An 18,943-nucleotide genomic window follows, 5' to 3' on the forward strand; every position below is an offset into this window, starting at 1 on the left:
CCTCTAAGGTTTATCTAAAATCTAATTCAACACCGGCCTTACAATTTGTATTTTTTCGTGGACTTCAAAGCTAATTTATTGGTCCAATTATTTGGAAGATTGTAATTAATGCAAAAAATTACAATTCAATGTGATGGAAGGAAAATAATGAGGAGCAAACAAAAACTTCATTTTAAAATGGAAAAAGTTTATTTTTAAACCAGTTTGGATGAAAAAAATTTCAACTTATTACACGGTTGATAAAACTATTCACGTATACTTTTCGTCTCGTGTTTTATATATTTAATGGGTCATGTAACTCATTTAAAAACTATACATGAATGGTTTTATGAATTGCTCTATAATGAGTTTAATGATAGCTCTTAAATTTTGAATTTTTAGCCAAACACAAATTAAGAAGGTGACATTATCAGGCCTTTAAAATATGTTGAGGATTGTAGGATAATATTAATTTTACACGAGATCAAAGTAATAGTCAAGTGATGTTAAGGTTATCTCAATTTTTACTACATTAATTATACAAATTGATGGGTCACAGATTTTAAACACAAAATAAAAAAGTAATCAAGAAATTTATATAAAATGTCATTATTATTCTCTACCCATGTGTGGATGATATGAATTTCAACTATAAGGTACTGAACCTTTTTATTGGCTATGACAGCGATGGCCATGATGAAGTGTTTGTGGGCAATATTTAGAAAATAACGTTAAAGTCATTTAGACTTTAGTTCGTTATTCAAACATTAATTCCGTGTGCTTTGTTTGTCAAAATTAATAATCTTGTTATGTAATTATAATTATAGTTATTCAATCAGAAACTTCATAATATTTTGGTCCATATGCAAAAAAAAAAAAAAAAAAAAAATGCTCAACTATAAGCCTAGAAGTTTCTGCCACGTCATCTTGACTTTTTTTTTTGAGAATGACGTCATCTTGACCTGAATTAGCCCCCTATAACATTTTGCTCTCTCTATGCAAATTTGCCAAACTAAATATAATTTAAGGTTAACTAGTTTTTGTAATTAATAACCCATTTGAGAATAATTTGTGATATCCATCTATAATCTAAAAGTAGAGTACAAATTAGTGGTGTATATTGCAAATGCTTTTATATCTTAGGATGCATGTACCTTGCAAACTATTTCATAATTTAGTGCTCATCTCTATTTCTCTTGTAATTTATGGTGGATAGTTTCACTAAATTGCTAATTTGTACGCTAACTTAAACCCTAGGATAAACATTACAAATCAACATAGAATTAGAGTGTTAATTTCCCATTGTAAATTTCTGAAGTTTAGGGTGGATATTAGTTGCAAATACGCCTACAATTTTGAGTGGATGATTATAATTAACCCAAGAATTAAGTTTGTTAAGAATCACACAACAAATTGTCACTAGATACATTTTATGGTCCTTAGATGGTATTAATAAATAGAGTAAGACTTAGTTCCAGTGCTCCAGTGCATTAGAGTCAACACGATAAATACGTGGCAAAAATCAAACATGTGTCTATATCGTGTCAGCTGTAGTGCACTGGAGCTAAGTTGTGTCCTAATAGACACGCATACTATAATAATACTCTCCTAGTGTCTATGAACATGGTCAATGTAATAATTTCTCGTCAATTGTTGCCATTTTTTATGCTAAGAATAACAAAAAATGGATTTTTTTTCATGCACCATCTAGCTGATACACATAAAATTCAGGAAAATTTGTTGCAAGCTACAATTAAAGTTAATTGATGTATATTTTTTTTAGTTGTGATTAATAAATGTTTACATAATTATCATTAGAAAGCCCTGATCATCAGGTTATATCACCCCCTAGTAACTAATATTGATTCTCAACATTAAAAAAAAAACCAATGTTTTTTCCCCCCTTTCACTTTTCTGTCTAGCCACAAATTGCTTTATTTGGTCAAGAAACTATAAATGGCCAGAGTAAATTCTCCAAGCACATGATAAAGAATTTTGAAGTTTCTACTTTCTAGCTTGAACGGTAATGCTAGACCTTAGAAATGACTTGGTGTAATAAGTTTTTTTTTTTTGAGAAGTCATGCTAATTTGGATTTTTTTTTTTTAAATAAAACTCTAGAAATATGAAGGTTCAATGTATACTAGCAGGTAGTTTAGTCTAAATAGTTCTCCTATTGACAAATTAAACCAGAATTTATCCACTATGCCTAATATATTTCCTATATAGTGGCTGAAATAATGGGTTTTCAACACCATTTTTAAAATTATTTTTCTATATCTCCACTTGGAAGATTAGTTTGTCCTCAAAGACCAAGCATTAAAAAATGAAAACGATGGGCAAACAATACGTACAAGTAATAACTTCATTGTCAAAGTTTTTGTTATTGTAGAATGGTCTTTACGCTATTGAAAGGAAAAAACCCTTGTGACACCTATTTACACTACGGTATCCGTATTAGACATCTGACTTAAAATTAAAGCCATGACTTGAAAAGCATATCATAGTGGAGTAGATAGATTTCTATTTGGGAAATTTAGGGGAGTTTGGATGTTTCACAATATTGAGGAAAATTGTAATACTAGAGATTGATTGGTTTGAAGATTACTAAGACTCATCATTGTTTGTAATATAACCTTAAATTGTGAATAAATGACGGTTCCAATTATTCTTAAACGTTACTGTAAGGACACAAATTGAACCAAGACCTAATAGATTGAAGGGAACCGGCCCAAAAATTTCAATACAATAAAATTTGTAGAGAGTGGGCTTTAAATCTAGGTTATATGAATATTGGATAGCGTGAATGATAGGTTTACCCCACAAATCACACGAAACAAGAAATTTATGTAACAAAGAAACCTCCTCGGACAAACGCCGAAAATGATTTGTATTGATTGTCTCTGTTTTAAACATAGATTACAATTCAAGATAATGTGTACAGTGTTTTTCTTTATTCTTCCCCCCTCCCCCCTTTGAATGTCTTTTCTTTTCTTTTATATTATCCTCTTTCTTCTCACCATCTTCCATGTATTGACCAAATTCCCAACCTAGATACTTGTCTCATCCATCACTTTTTTGTAATCTTCAAATAATATCTGTAAGGCTGATTACTACTGTTCAGAGGTCATTTCCCCATTAATGTGGCCAGAGAGGTTGGTGCAGAGTCTTTAATGCGGTGGTAGCAGCTTTCTCTAAGATATTTCTCATTCACCCCATCTCTCTATGCTCATGTGGAATTCATCATCATCCGCCAGACCTTCTAGAATTTCCTTATCAGCATTAGGGTGCACAGTATATTCTTCACCTCGTAGGGCCGAGGAGACATCACTCCTTGGATCATTCTCCTCCAACTTCCATCGCAATGGTTTGCTTGTAGGCCTCTAAGTCTAGTGTATCTATTACCACAAAACCCTTCTCGGACAGGCTTATACCCTCGGATCAAGCCCAAAGCCCAAGAATATATTTTGACCCTTTTGCCGCCACAATTACAATTTAGAACAACCAAAAACGTTTAATTGGTTGCTATTATCTTCTTCTTCTTTTTCCAATGAAAACATCTATAGTTTAAATCATTCTCTATTAACTATTAAATTATCAAAAAAGACAGAAAAATTAAATATTTATCCATTATTATTTTTATTTGACAAATGCACAGGCTATGGAGATGATAGACAGGTTTTCCTATTCAATACATGCATGCAAGATTGAAGATACTAAGGCAGAAGGTCAATGGGGCCCACCATAACCCTAAACATTAGAATAACAATTTTCAATTTTGACCAAATTTTACAATGATATGATGCTAAAAATATTTTTCTTAAAACATTTTACAGCGAAACAAATAGAGTGTAATGAATGACATAAGGGCATAAATTAAAGAAGGAAAGTGCTAACGAATGTCCTAAGGACATTAGTTAATAATCCATTTAAAAAAAGTTTTTATGGGAAAATGAAATAAAACAATTAATATTTTGACAGCTTTTTTCATTTCCCATAAAAGTGGTATTAAAATTTTGCTAAAATGGATTGTTATCCAATTCCCTAAAGGCATTCATTAACATGACCTATTAAAGAATACTAAATATTCAATTAGGTGTTATAATACACAATTTTCAAAAACAAGACAAACTTATTGTCTTTTTTGACAAGTTTTTCTTCTTTGAATTGTTTATATATTTTATAAGTGTTTTGAGGGTAGCTACGGCAAATTTGTTGTTACTTTGTTCATGATATATATATCATGAACAAGTAACAACAAATTTGCCGTAACTTTCTAGATATTGACCGAGTCCACACAATTAGTGGTGTTTTTAAATTTTCGGCTAAAAAGTAAAAGCACCATAACTTTCTAGATATTTGGCAAAAGCTTGCTGTCCATATGGGGTTCCAACTTCCATGAGCTAGTGTGGCAACTGGCTGGAAGAAATTCCGTTATTTTTACATTTTCAGATTAGTTTCTTTAAGAATTTTGGAAAATATTAACTGATGTCTTAAGTGTATTTATTAGTAAACTATTTTTAAAAATATTTTATAGAAAAAAAAGTAATTAATATTTTGACAACCTTTTTAATTTTCAATAAAAATTGTGTCAAAACTTTACTTAAATGATTTGTTAACAATTGTCTTAAAAACACCCGATAAAAAAACTCATTATTATTAACTTTCTATAATCTTAAAATAAAAAGGGTAATTACACATAACCCACTTGTAGTTTGAGCGAAAATCACTTTGTCTACCTGTGGTTTGAAAAGTATCACTTAATTCATGGTATGTTCCATTTGTTTTCCGTAATCCACCTCTATTAAAATCAGGGATAAATAGGTATTTTTGTTCAAATTTTATGGCTCTTTTCCAAAACAAAAAATAGAGCAAAAATGAAAGAAAAACAAGATCAAAAAGTGATATTTGTCTCTCTCTCTCTCTCTCTCTCTCTCTCTCCATTCAAACAAATAACATGAAGAACATATCCCAAAAAAAAAAAAAAAACTCTTCGATTCAATCTCTTTTGGCCATTTACACATTCGAATCAATCAATCAATGCCTTTCTCGCCAATCTATTTGACTAATTCATTTGATCCCTCACAAAGATCAAGAGACAAAATCCCAAAAACCTCAGATTCAGACACAATCATTCTCGATTCCTCAATAGCTGCTAATGCCGTGTACACGCAAATTTGATATCTTTTGGACCAAACCCATTTGACCAATTTCTCTAAAATCCTCAAAAACAAAAATCCAAGTACCACAAACACCCAGATTCAAGAAATTAGAACTTTTTCCCAAACCCATTTCTATGGTTCCCAAATCTTACAAGATTCTGAATCAGTTTGAAGAACAAAAAGAAATCAACCATTTGGGAAGAAACCCATTTGACCCAATTGGTTGATTTTACATGGGAGCTAGAGATCACAGGCACCTAGTTTCAAAAAACCAAACCTATAATTTTTTTTTTTCAATGTTGAGTCCCAATCACCAACTGATTCGAACGCTCTTTCACCTCCACCACCTTGTGTATTTGTGTTTAATTTTTTTGGGTATGTTCTTCATGTTCAAAATTTGTGTGAATGGAGAGAGAGACAAATACTACTTTATGATCTTGTTTTTCTTGCATTTTTGTTCTATTTTTTGTTTTGGGAGGTGAGAGACATAAAATTTGAGTAAAAATACCTATTTACCCCTGATTTTAGCCGAGGTGGGTTACGGAAAACAAATGGAATATACCACAGATGGGTTAAGTGATTTTCGCCCAAACCACAGGTGAGTTTAGTCTAATTACCCCTAAATAAAAACCGATATAACTATGATGATATTGAAAGAAATTAAGAAAAAGGATTGGTTGTGGCCTAATTTGGTCTTTTGCAAAACCGTTTTGTCCGTTCATCATTGTTGCTAGCCTGATGCTAATATTAAACTTTTGACTCCGTTAACGTTTAGGGAACGAAGATGATAACAAATAAAGTCATATCCTCATAATAAAAAGAAAAAAAGAAAAAGAAAAAGAAAAAAGAATGTCATATCATTACAGGTATGGTACAAGCACATACATCCATTGTGCAAGCCGCAATTTCTTACTTAGACCAAGAGATGATTTGTTGGTGGGTAAGTAGACAATATGGATTTTAAATTCCATGGAATTTAAAAATAAATTGTTAGGGTTATATTTTTATGTAATTACCTAATAATTTGACAAAATACACTTTACTTTTAATTGGGTAGATCTGAGTTGGGTTTAATACATCAAGAAATATGTTATTTAAGCATTTCAAGTGTTTGTATTAAAGACATGAAGGGTGTGTTTAGATACCGCTTCTTACTGAAAACTGAAAATACTGTAGTAAAATCATTTTTAAATGTGTGAATAGTACCGTGGGACCCAATTTTGAAGTTTTTATTAAAGGAAAAAGGTACTTGCGACTCCCGTGAACAATGCATGAGACCTACTAGAAAAAAAAACGCAGATGCATGGATAGCATAAAATGCGCTATTCAAACGTGCACGAAAATTGATCCAAGAAACAAGTGAAAAAAGCTGTTTCATTAAGTCTCGATTGATAGCTTGACAAATACTGCTATCGAGACTAAATAAGAAGCTCGATAGATGACTCAATAGAAGCTCAATCTATCGAGAATTACGATTTTCAGATTTGAAATTTGGCCTAGGCTTATTATTTGTTAGGGATTCTTTTCTCATAACTCTAGACATATATAAGGCTTATTTTAAGAGCCGTCACACATGGATACATAGACAAAAGAGATTATTTTTCTTTAGGAGAAGTTACTGCATTTGTACGCCATAGAGTTTTGTAAACAAATACTTCCTGATCTTTATTGTTGATAAAGTAAAAAATTTTGTAACCAACAACATTTGTTCAAGTTACTGGAGTTAGTCACGTACTAATATCTGTGCAAAGGGTTAGTCACATATTGGAAATTTATACATCAAGGAAAAGAAGAGTACTATAAAATTAAGTCCAATTAAGTATTGGAACGAAAGTTCAACTGTAGATTGGTATGTTGGGATAAGCCAGAGTAGTAGTAAGATTCCTTATACTTGTAACCACTTGATTGTTGATTAGAAGATTCTTGGGTGTGGTGACCTTAAAATCACCTGGTGGAGTTTTTGACATGTGAGAAGTTTTCTCCATTTGTCAATAAATCACTGTGTCAATTTATTTTATGCTGCATTTAGTTTAATTAGTGATTTGTTGGTGCCTTCACCATTTGCATACAATTGAACCTAATTAATCAAATTGAGTAATTGAATTAATTAACCGGGGCCAAGTTATCTTAATTCAACTTAAATAAAAATAAATTTTTCTTTATCCATATCAATGCAATTCTCTCTAAAAAGTGCACCAGTCCAAACCCAAATTCCTTAAAAACACACACACACACACACACACACAAATGAACATAAAGAAGTACAAAAAAAAAAAAAAAAACCATCGGATAAATAAACTTCAATTCACATTCAACAAAAGTATATGTAGCCCAATAACAAAGCCCTCCATGGAATTTATAACTTGCAATTTGAAAAGCGCGATTTCTTTATACCTTTTTTACGAGTGAAAAAAACTGAAAGCAATGCTTTGAAAAAAACTTTCAAAGCCTCTTTCCTTTAAGCTAAGATAACACCATTCAAAATGTCCTACATTTTGTTCCAATCTTTATTTTTTTGGGGGAAGGGAGGCTATATTTCTTCTAAAAAAATAAGAAGGAAAAAAAAGTAAGTCACTTTGTTTTAATAAGAAGACTTGGAAAATGCTGAACTGTATAAGAGGGCTTGACTGTAGACCAGCATGTCACATTTTCATGGGTTTAGAGAAATTGTATTTCTAACAGAAACCCTTTTCATTTCTTTCCAGGTTGTTTCCTAATGGACCTGCTCTAGTTATAACTTATAGAAAATTATAGAAAAATAACGCATAAAAATTAATTTGAAACTTAATAATAAGTGACAATAGACAATTAGTATAATACATATATAATTGAAACAGATCTCTACTGGCCTGTAAATATTGGTTATGGAACTACTCCATAGCTAGCTAAGTCACTTTTCCATTGATTTGAAAGAAATACATAAATGAAAGACAACTTACCAAAAACTTTAGGATAGTCTATCAGAATTAACCAGCTCTTATTGCTAAATTTGCTTTACTAATGACTCACTCATGCCCATACTTACTGGGATATGTTTGACTAGATCTGAACCTCCTCATTTTTTTAATAACAGAAGCTGTTAATTTGTTCCTAATATAAGTTTTTAGTAATTAATTATAGGTAGACACTCAACCAAGTCAGTCAACTGTTCTTGTTCTTGCAATCCAAGCAAATACACCTTCCTGAAATGGAAACTAGCAGCTTTCATCCTCTATATAAACCCCAAAAGCAAGAATATGTAACTATAAGCCCTCTCTCTCTCTCTCTCTCTCAATAAGCAAATATTAGATTGGCTTTCATATTTGAGCTTTGAAGTTCTCTCTTAAGTTTTGAGTTCATTACTCTTAAAGGCTCAATGATGCTGTCTGAAACTCCAAAGAAAAATAAAAACATGCCAAGCAGATTAATGTCAAGCCTCTTCTTCTCTTCCTCAAAAACCCTTTCTTCTTTGTCATCATTTCCAAGCTCTCACACTCCTTCCACCCATATCAAATTCTCTGAGACCATGATGGAAGAAACCATTGAAAATGCTGAATCAATAATCTCCAAATGGGATTTAAACTCTTCGTTCTACAAAGCCACCTCTCTCTTCCAACATAACAGAAAAGAAGCCCAGGAGTTTCTCAAATCTGTCAAGGACTTGCAGCGAGCAATGCATTTCTTAATCAGTGAAAATTCTACATCCAAGAAGCTCATACTTGCCCAGAACCTAATGCAAATAGCCATGAAAAGGCTTGAAAATGAGTTTTATCAGATACTGTCTAAAAACCGTGACCATCTTGATCCTGAATCAGTATCTGGCCGATCCTTGGGTGGGTCAAGTGATTCTGATGATGAAGATGACATTCAATCCAAAGACAAGTTGGAAATTGCTGGTGACTCAGTCACTGAGGTGGATAGAGTCTCAGAACTTGCCATGACCGATTTAAAATCAATAGCTGAATGCATGATTAGCTTGGGTTATGGGAAAGAATGTGTGAAGATATACAAAATTATCAGAAAATCCATAGTAGAAGAAGGATTGTATCATCTTGGAATTGAAAAGTTCAGGTCTTCTCAAATTCATAAGATGAATAGAGAAGACTTTGAGCAAATCATTAAGAAGTGGATAACTGTAACAAAGATTGCTGTGAAAATGCTGTTTTTTGGAGAAATAGTTCTATGCAATCATGTGTTTTCAAAGTCTGAGAAGATTAGAGAGTCATGCTTTTCAGGAGTAACCAAAGAAGCAGCCTTCAGACTATTCAGATTCCCTGAACTCATCACAAAGAGCAGGCATTCGCATGAAGAAGTTTTCCAACTAATGGAACTTTATGAAGCAGTCTTTGAGTTGAAGCCAGAGATTGAATTTATATTCGACTTCAAATCAACCAAGGCTGTTAAATTACAAGCTCTTTCATCGCTGGTCAAACTCGGTGACTCCATCCGCACCATTTTATCCGAATTTGAATCAACAATTCAAAAGGACTCATCAAGAACTCCAGTTTTCGGGGGTGGCATTCACCCGCTGACCCAATCAGCAATGACATTCATATCTTCACTGGCAGATTACAGTGGTATTCTCTCCAGTATCATTCTTGATAAACCACAGGCAAGGACTTCACGACTACCAGAATCTTACTTTGAGAGTCCGACCTCTGGCAACGGTTCAACACCAGCAGTGTCAGTCCACCTAGCTTGGCTCATATTAGTTCTTTTGTGCAAGCTTGATAACAAAGCTGAGCTCTACAAAGATGTGTCTCTATCATACCTCTTTCTTGCAAACAATCTCCACTTCATTGTTGAGAAGGTACGTACAACCAACCTTAAGTACCTCCTAGGTCACGACTGGGTGTTGAAGCACACGAAGAAAGTTAAACAATACGCTTCAAACTATGAATCAATGGCTTGGACTAAGGTCTTCTCATCTTTACCGGAGAAAAATACCTCAGCAATAACTCCCGAAATGGTAAAGGAGTGCTTTATGAGGTTCAATGTGACTTTTGAAGAGGCATACAGGAAACAGACATCATGGTTTGTACAAGATGGGAAATTAAGGGATCAATTGAAAGTGTCAATAGCAAAGAAACTGGTTCCAGAGTATCAAGAATTTTATGATATGTATTTGGCGATGCTGACTGGGGAGAAGAATTTGGAGTTATTGGTAAGGTTTTCACCTGACGATTTGGGGAACTACTTGTCAGATCTGTTCCATGGGACCTCCACCTCAGGTAGTTCTACATCGTCTTCATCATTGTTTCAGTCACAGGGATGTATACCCCACTGAAATGACAATGTATGTCCATTACCATGCAAACTAAGTCTAATTTTCCTATCCAGTACATGTAATTCTGTTATGATTAGTACTGGTCAGTTTGAAATGGTCCTTTCAGATTTTCCCATAAGATCATTCATCGTGAGCCATGTATGAATGATAATCCTCCAGCAATACTACTTTACTTGGGCATTCTTAATTTTCATCATCAAACTAAAATATTCCAATCAAATTCTCAAGGCTAGCCAAATAAACTTGACTTGAATGCATAGAAAAATTTTCATATGGTTTTAAGTTGAAAATTTCACTTGGAATATCTGAATCACATAAAAGGTAACAAACTTGCAAATATTGAAAGTTAAATATGTATCTATGCCAATTTTGAAGTTTGACTATACCATAGCTCAGTAACATTTTGAAACAATTTAGCTTATAAAATAAGAATAGAATAGAATTCATTTGGAGCTATTTGAATTGGGAAATTATTTATATAAAGAGATAACGCAAAAAGAAATACTTAATACTTTGATGGTTGATATATTCGACCGGGAAATCTTAACCTTGAATAGATCTGGTCAGGCATATTAGCTTAAAGTCAACAAACTTGTGAATATTACAATAAAAAGTGCAAGTGTCAGCATTTGAAATTTACTAAGCTCAAACGTGCCTTAAGTTGACTTACTAAGTTTTGAAACAACATTTTGTCTATAAATATAATTACAAGAAAACAAGTCTGACATAATTTAAATATATGGTGCCAACCATAACATTTCAAATTTCAACAACATTTTTCAGAGAGACGAGAAAACCTATAGAGGTAAGAGGAACATGAAACTGCATACACACAAGATAATGAATAAACTATCCAATTACCATCTGCTCCACTGGCCTAGGAACGGATTGCCAACCTGTACAAATTTGGAGAATATCTTTAAGAGAATCTGAGGGTGCTTCCATTGTCCATGTCAAGTAGAATTCACTTGGATGGAACAAACATTCTTCGTTGGCCACTGTTGATAAGTAAGCTTGAGCCCCATTCAGGAACAAGTCTCCTTCAGATCTTATTGAGCCAGATTTTACCTCTTCCCGATCTGCCGCCTATGGAATCATCGAAAGAGCAAGCATTTGAGACATATTGTGTCAGCAGCCAATGGAAATAAGACCATTCTACTTATTCAGAACAAAGTAATGCATATAAATAGTTTGTAACTTCGCAGTTTACATAAATTTACTAAATAACATTAGTTCCCCACATTCCAGTCTACCCACAATGACCCCTCTGTGATTCAGCCTCTTCATAAGTATACATGAGACACCCAAAGGCTTTTTTTCCCCTTCTTTTCTTTATTTCTTTATGGAAAATAAAAAGACATGCTATTTTTCTGGCCAAAATGTCAAACACTTAAAGGTCTTGTCCAGTTGCCCATTTTACAGAGAAAACGCTGACTATAAAGATATTTAGTGAGAAAACTCTTACTTTAATGAAAATACACTACTTAGTCACTGTTTAAATATACACAGTCAATTGGCTGAGGATGACAGATTATCTGGTATGCTCCAATTGAAGCACTATACCAAATCTGAAGCTGTTATTTTTTGGAGTAGATCTTTAGATTTCAAAGACAACATCCCTCAACATTGCTTCCTGCAGCACTTCTCATTTGGAAGAATACTTAGCACAAAGGTATTAAGTAAATAACTGGTTCAACCACAGACACTCGCCAGAATATCATAAAGTAAATGTGTTCTTTTACTAAAATATTTAATGAGGAATATTCATTTAAAAAAAATAATCAGGTGCTTCATTGCTTGTAAAGAATGAGGTTTCCCTTTTGTCCTGTATAACTAGACAAGCATTTTTGCAGTGTTCTGAAGTTAAAACAGAACTACCATAATTAAGAAAAATCCTAACAATAGATGTAAGACATGGTGACATACGAATATACGATGTGAGATAGTCTTGGATGGAGTTAAATGCTAAATAAGGTGTGTATGATGATGAATGATTTGAAAAAAGATAAAACTTCAATGATGCATAATGAAAAACTAAAAACATGTCCAGCCATAAATGCATCCAGGTTCATACGTACAAACTCATCTGTTCAATATTGGTAATGAAGATAAGGAACCAACAGGAATAATCTCTTATATTAGATAAGGTAAATAATGAAAAGACACTACGGTTCTTAAAAAGGCACAAAATGTATCCACAAAGTAAAATTTGACAATTCAGTTAATGCATTGCATTCTAAAACATAGAACTTTAGGCTGTTTAAAATAAACTTCCATTGAGCATATCATCTATCTATTTTTTTTTTCCTTACATGAATTTTGAACCTTCAAATTTGTGCTCTGTGTTTTATGAAGGGTCATAAATAATCAGGCAAAATTTCAGCTATGCGATGCAGAGCAAAATATACTTTACCTTCTCTGTATAATATTCAAAAGACTTTTTCTTCTGTCCTGCTTCATATATGTTGCATTGAGAGTATATCTGAGAAAAATAAAGGTTAAAAAAGAAAAAAATCAGATAAAAAAATGTGTGCATATATTGAGGACGCAGAAAACTTAAGACGCTTAATCAGAAGAGAAAACAAATAGCCATTTACCTGAGATTCTACACTGGCACAAACAGCATATATACCCCAGTTTCTGGTGTAATTGTTGTATAGATGAACTTTTCCAAATCTAACACGAGGGTGCCTTTGCCGAGTCCCATCAAAGAAACAATGATGAATTGTTACCCGAATGCATCTATCACCAACATGAGTGGGGTCTGCCCCAATAAGCATTGTCTTGTCATGCTGTGTAAAGTAACATCTGGTGCCAAAGGCAGAATAATATATCAGAACTTTTTACCTCCAGTATTCAGTCTAATCCTGCAACATGAGATATCAACCCACCTAGAAATAGTTATATCTGTGCTTTGTCTAGTGATATCTATAAGTCCATCATCATAATCACGAAGGCTGCAGCGGTCTATCCATATGTGCTTTGAATTTGGTTTTATTTGAATACCATCAACATCATGTCCCCTACCACCTTCAAACTCAAGGTTGCATATGATTATGTGTTCACATTCCTTCAGCCTTAAGCCTTTGCCGGTGAGCTTTATCCTTTGACCCCGGCCATCAATTGTCTTATAAGACGACACGTTCAAGTAAGAAGAAAGATGAAGAGTACCAGAAACTTCAAAAACTATCCATAGTGGCTCTTTTTTACGGCAACCTTCACAAAGGGATCCTGGACCATCATCTAAAGACAGAACACTATTTGGATATTAAGTAATACAATTTCAGAAACTTTTGCTCAAAACATTAGGAACTTGCATAAAGTAGAACCTTAATAAACAAGTCATTTCGTACATGATGGTATGTCAACAAACACTACATATAATCACAAGAGATCCAAATGTCACTAATAATCTGTCAGTTATCCTAAAAGCTTAAGCTACTAAAAAATGTTAAATCCAATACCATTATTATTATAAAAAGGAAAATTTTGCGATTTATTTTTTGAATATTAGCATGATACCGATAAACAATATTAAATGAACAATAATTCTAGAGTCACAACTTTTCTTACAATTCTTTTTATAATTACTAATGTGATAAGTTGTTAATGGTATACAATAAAGTAGTGTCAACAATGGAGTCATATGAGAATCAATAACAACAAAGTAAAAATGTTGTGTCTATAGCTATGAAGCACGGGTGCGTTTGGGATTTGGGTGCGGGACTCGGCAATTTTTGAAAAATTAGGGTGCGGGTGCAACAGGGTGCGGCGATTAAAAAATTATTAAAAATATTTTTATTTATATATTTAATATATTGCTAAACATACTTTTTTTACATTATATAAACATATACTAAATTTAAGAGCAATAGTAAATAATAACTAGAATACAGAGAATGGGAGAGAGCCTAGCTGAAGAGTGAAGGCAGAGAATGGGAGAGAGGCGCAAGAAAAATGAAGAGGGAGAGGGCTGGTATCGGGAGAGAGCCTTTCTGCGTTTGCACCTTTTTTTTTTTTTTTTTTTTGGCCAAGTTAAACGGTATGTTTCGCAACTTTTTTTCTTTTTTTTTGAATTTCGGCCGTATCGGCCGATTTCGCCAGTATCGGTGTTGCGCCCGATACGGACCGATTTGGGCCAAATCGGCGCAAATCGGCCCGATTTCGCCCGCGTCGGCCCAAATCGGCACCGTATCTGCGCGAATCGGCGCATATCGCACCGAAAAAAATATTTTTTTAATCTCCGACGCAGCTCGGATGCGCAGGCAACGGCGTCGCTTGCGCGTCCCCGTGTCGCGCTGCTTCGGACGCGGGTGCGGCAGCCCAAACGCCGCACCCGTGCTTCCCAGGTCTATAGGATCACTCTTAAATAAATGAAAAAAGAAAAAGACAAAAGGCTAATGGTGCTTTATTATCATATTACAATATTAGTGTGCAATTCACATAAGAGGACGTTTGGTTCGCTGTGATGTGCTCTTGATATAATATACATTATATTATATAATGCGACATTAAAGTTTTTGGTTTATTTTATTTTTTTCTAACATTACCATAATTTAAAATTACAAAATATCTCTCGTCATTTTAATCTCATCACCTTCCTAAATAATGTAACACTATATTCTTGTATTGAGATTAGATTAATGTAAGATTACAATAATATTATATTATGGCATAAAATAACATAACCAAACGCGCATCTAAGAATTTGGAAACAAATAATTAACTAATCTAGCTACAAATCGAATTGAAAATTTGAAACCACATGTTAACAATTTCATGATCCGGATTCCGGAACTTAATGTACGACATGAAATTGTATACAAACAATACCGAATTGGCAACAGAAATTTTGGCAAAATCTAAACTACGAATCCTGATTGCAATGCCGAAATTGGCAGCTTCATAAACACAAAATAAATCGAAAGGGACACAATGAGAGTTTCAAATAGAGAGCAAAAAACGTAAAGAACCCTAAGTTTTACAAAAACACACAATGTTTGAAAGCGAAAGAGAAGAGGACCTGCGAGAGTGGTGACGCAATAGATGGGACCGTTGAGGCCTCCGATCGCGAACCGACCGAACCCCTCGGCCCGACCCGCCAGAGCTCTGAGACTCGAATCCACGTCAGCGTAAGGTAGGGACGCCATGGTTCTTTTTGGAGCTCGAAGTCTGAGCTTTTGAATAGTATTACTTTGACGAGCCGTTAGAACAGAGAAGAATAAAAAAATAAAAAAAAGGTCGTTACTGCTATTGGGTTGGAACTGACACATCGAACGAACGGTAAAACCGTAAGCCATGCCGCGTTTACGTTTAGGCCTGCCTATGTGGGCTGAGTTGGGCCTCATGCAATGGGCAACTCTTGAATGACCTAATGGGGCTTGAGTCTAGGACCACATTTATAGCTTGTGACCCGCAACGGATTTTTCCATTGTATGTCTATAATAGCTCAAGTTTCAATTTTTTTTTTTTTTTTTTTTTTTTTTTTTTTTGTATTTATTGTATTGTAACCGGTGATTGAGCACAAAATATTCGCCAGAAGTGATGATAAAATGATTTTACTTAGATGAGTAAGGTGGTTTTTTGAGCTTTGTGTAAAGTATTATGATTTATGAATGAATAATTTGACATCAAAATTAAGAAAATTAAATTAAATAAATTAGATAATAGTTATTATCAACTAATTTGAATTCTAGTTGTGTTTTGAGTTTAACATAATATTTTATTAAATATTTTTGCTAACAAGGGTTATTTCAAGAGACTGACTAAAGGTTTTGAACTCAAGATTTCATGAATATTATGAAACAGTAAGAACTAAGATGCACTAGATCAACTTCTTAAGATTCAAATTGCTGATGAACAAGCTCGTTCATTTTACTTTTAGAACTATTCCCATGTGAGTTCTTAAAGCATAAAACCTTGAGTGAAATTTGATGACCCTCTTCTTTGTAACTAATTAAGCATGTTCATCATGTGAAGTTGTGAACAGCGCTTTTAAAACTTACTCATAGCGGGATGGGCGTGTAGAATAGTGGTTGATAGAAGTGGGAGATGGAGAAAGCTAATGCAGTTCATAAAGAAAAAGAAATTACAGTACCACATGGAAAAGAAGTCGCAAGAACCAGCCCACCACGTCGCTATATAATGAAGCAACTAAAACGTTTCAAAATCACGCAGTCGTGCGGTGAGCACAGAGCGAACTATTCTTTCGCCTTTTACTAAAGAATACCGTGTGCTCGCCGCCAATAACGGCATACGCCAATTTTTTGAGGGGATTTCGTTGAGAATTCCCTGATAAATCAGGTCCAAATTTTACTTATTAGATAAAGTTTTTGTTAATTTATATAACTAGCTATAATTTTCTTTTGGTTTTCGGTATTTTTATCCTCACTAAACTTGATATATTATCTTGGATCATCTTAAGATTAGAGGCTACTGCCAAGTTTACAACTACAAAAAAGACTGCTGCACCATCAGAGACTTTTGAGGCACCTAAAACACAATCATACTGACTTAAACTGCATTTCATATTGCTTAATGAATTTGAGGCACCAAAGCACAAAATATACTAAGATGATCTTAATGTTGCTTAACACTCTTGACTTAAAAGAAGTGTTGCACCATCTTGATGTTGTTGTCTTCTCAAGTGCTTGATGAATTTTTATGCCAAGATTATAAGCATCTTTTGGTTCCATGCAAGAACAGAATTTTTGCATCTTGGTTGGAGTTGGCTTCATTCCCTGTTCGTTATTCCAATAAGCGATTACTCAAATCCACAAGTAATACATCCATTTCGAAGTTCTCCAAGAATCCAAGAACGCCTGAAATTAAAGAGACAATACAAGAATACCCCAAAGCAGTCATATTTGAATTCTCCAAGGTAATCCCAAATCAGAAACTTTGAGGCACCAAATGTCAATCATTTTAAGAGATTTTCTTGGAATATTCTACAACTTTCAGCCTAAAATTGATTTGGCAGGTGAAGAGTTAATCATCAACCCTGAGGAGTCATTCCTTGCCTCAAATACAATTCACAAAGGCTAAATTATCGTTCAATTATCAAGAACTTCCTTTACAAGGCCAAAACAAGGCTATTTATACAACAAAGAGTTAGTTATGATAAGTTGATAACATCATCATAAGTAATAGTAATTCGTATGTAAATGTAGAAATGGGTTTGTAACATCCTAAAATAATCACAAACGAAGCTAATTCCCACTTGTCTGACTTCCTTCTAAGTCAATTAAGCACTTGCCTAACAGAATTGAGCAAAAATTCTAAAAGATACTAGACCTGTCCACTTGGCTTGCGTATCATCAAAGCATATTTTAAACGAAAACGTTTGCTAGCACTGCATCAATAACTCTATTAAGTACAGGGAAAATGATCATCTCAATTTAACTTTGTCACATTATTTAAAGTGTCAAATAACTTAATAATGTGAAATCATGTACATTATTTTAAAAAAAATTATCCAACAGGCCCCTGCTCGTCTCTATCATATATTTGAAGTTTGAATAGAAATCATTTTGAACAAAAGTGTTAAACATAAGTAGTACTGAGAAGAAGCTTGTGTTGAATTCCAAGTTGCCAGTTCTAGTCAAATGGCCATAAGTTAGTAATATGTTGTTCTTAATGCTGTGAAGGTAAGCAAAAAATTACAGCATTTTATGAACCAATTGGCTTCTCTATCTATCCTCTTGCATTCTTTGCACTTGACATTTGAGGACCACATCTTTTTAAAGAGAGGCCGCCTACAAGCCTGAGCTGGTGTGGTGTTAGACAAAGGTGTGAGATAGTGGCCAGTGGGAGAGACAAGTGGGAAAGAGAAAGCTAGTGGAGTTTGAGTCAGTATAAGAAAAGAAGTTAAAAAGAGTACCACACGGAAAAGAAGAGGAAAGAACCAGCCAACCCCATAGCTACAAAGTGAAGCAACAAATGCATTTCTAAATCACGCAGCCGTGCGGTGAGCACAGAGCGAACTATTCTTTCGCCTTTTACTAAAGAATACCGTGTGCACGCCGCAAAGAACGGCATACGCCTATTTTTTGAGGGGATTCCTTTGGATTTCCCCACCAATTTTAGTTCAAACTTGGTTAATTACAATGCTTTGGATTTCCCCACCGATTCTAATTCAAACTTGTTTAATATTTTACAGTCAGTGTTATTTCATGTTTCTTTTGTTCAAATCTTTGAAAGTTTGTTTTGTTCAATTTTATGCAAGAAATGAGAAATCTCAGCTAAATGGCAAAATTGGATGGTGTGATTGGCATATAATATGAACAAAGATATGCAATGGAATTGGCCTACCATGGTCTAGTTTTATTTAGCTCAGACCCACAGAAGGCCTAGTTTCCTCAACTCAAGCTAAGCTCAATTAGTTAAATTTCAGGTTTCAATTATAGAAATTACTAAAAGACATTTTTCAGAGAAATTGATTTTCTTGTTTATTGAGACAAAGTGACAAACAACCCCAGATCAAAATTTGCAATTACATCTGAAGCCTAGTCTGTAGTTAACCATTTATAAGTATGCATT

The 18,943-nt window shown here is 33.9% G+C and overlaps 2 protein-coding genes and 2 non-coding genes across 4 annotated transcripts; 3 read left to right on the forward strand and 1 right to left on the reverse strand.

The window, feature by feature from the left end:
• Window positions 1–8,424: 8,424 nt before the first annotated feature.
• Window positions 8,425–10,558, forward strand: LOC142638110 (exocyst complex component EXO70H1-like). Its single transcript, XM_075812104.1, has one exon. It carries the CDS (start codon window positions 8,495–8,497, stop codon window positions 10,403–10,405), a length of 1,911 nt encoding a protein of 636 aa, XP_075668219.1. The 5' UTR covers window positions 8,425–8,494; the 3' UTR covers window positions 10,406–10,558.
• Window positions 10,559–11,006: 448 nt separating this feature from the next.
• Window positions 11,007–15,678, reverse strand: LOC142638101 (putative pectate lyase 4). The gene is made up of 5 exons (XM_075812098.1): window positions 15,429–15,678; window positions 13,297–13,648; window positions 13,003–13,213; window positions 12,819–12,887; window positions 11,007–11,491 (listed from the first exon to the last, which is right to left on the reverse strand). The coding sequence occupies exons 1-5, from the start codon at window positions 15,676–15,678 to the stop codon at window positions 11,255–11,257; spliced, it is 1,119 nt and encodes a 372-aa protein (XP_075668213.1). The 3' UTR covers window positions 11,007–11,254.
• Window positions 15,679–16,580: 902 nt separating this feature from the next.
• On the forward strand, window positions 16,581–16,696 carry LOC142641854 (U5 spliceosomal RNA). Its single transcript, XR_012845528.1, has one exon. It is a non-coding gene; the product is annotated as a U5 spliceosomal RNA (small nuclear RNA).
• Window positions 16,697–18,361: 1,665 nt separating this feature from the next.
• On the forward strand, window positions 18,362–18,476 carry LOC142641856 (U5 spliceosomal RNA). The gene has a single exon (XR_012845530.1). It is a non-coding gene; the product is annotated as a U5 spliceosomal RNA (small nuclear RNA).
• The last annotated feature ends 467 nt before the right edge of the window (window positions 18,477–18,943 follow it).

This window comes from Castanea sativa, chromosome 6 (genome assembly GCF_040712315.1).
Source record: "Castanea sativa cultivar Marrone di Chiusa Pesio chromosome 6, ASM4071231v1".
Classification (NCBI taxonomy): Eukaryota; Viridiplantae; Streptophyta; class Magnoliopsida; order Fagales; family Fagaceae; genus Castanea; species Castanea sativa.

Bases quoted from the DNA above. Each gene is read 5' to 3' on its own strand.
- LOC142638110 (XM_075812104.1), top strand. From the start codon at position 8,495: ATGATGCTGTCTGAAACTCCAAAGAAAAATAAAAACATGCCAAGCAGA.
- LOC142638101 (XM_075812098.1), bottom strand. From the start codon at position 15,678: ATGTGTCAGTTCCAACCCAATAGCAGTAACGACCTTTTTTTTATTTTT. The intron at 13,649-15,428 runs GTCCTCTTCTCT...TTCTGTCTTTAG, and splicing joins TTGCGTCACCACTCTCGCAG to ATGATGGTCCAGGATCCCTT. The intron at 13,214-13,296 runs GTGGGTTGATAT...CTTTGGCACCAG, and splicing joins ACAGATATAACTATTTCTAG to ATGTTACTTTACACAGCATG.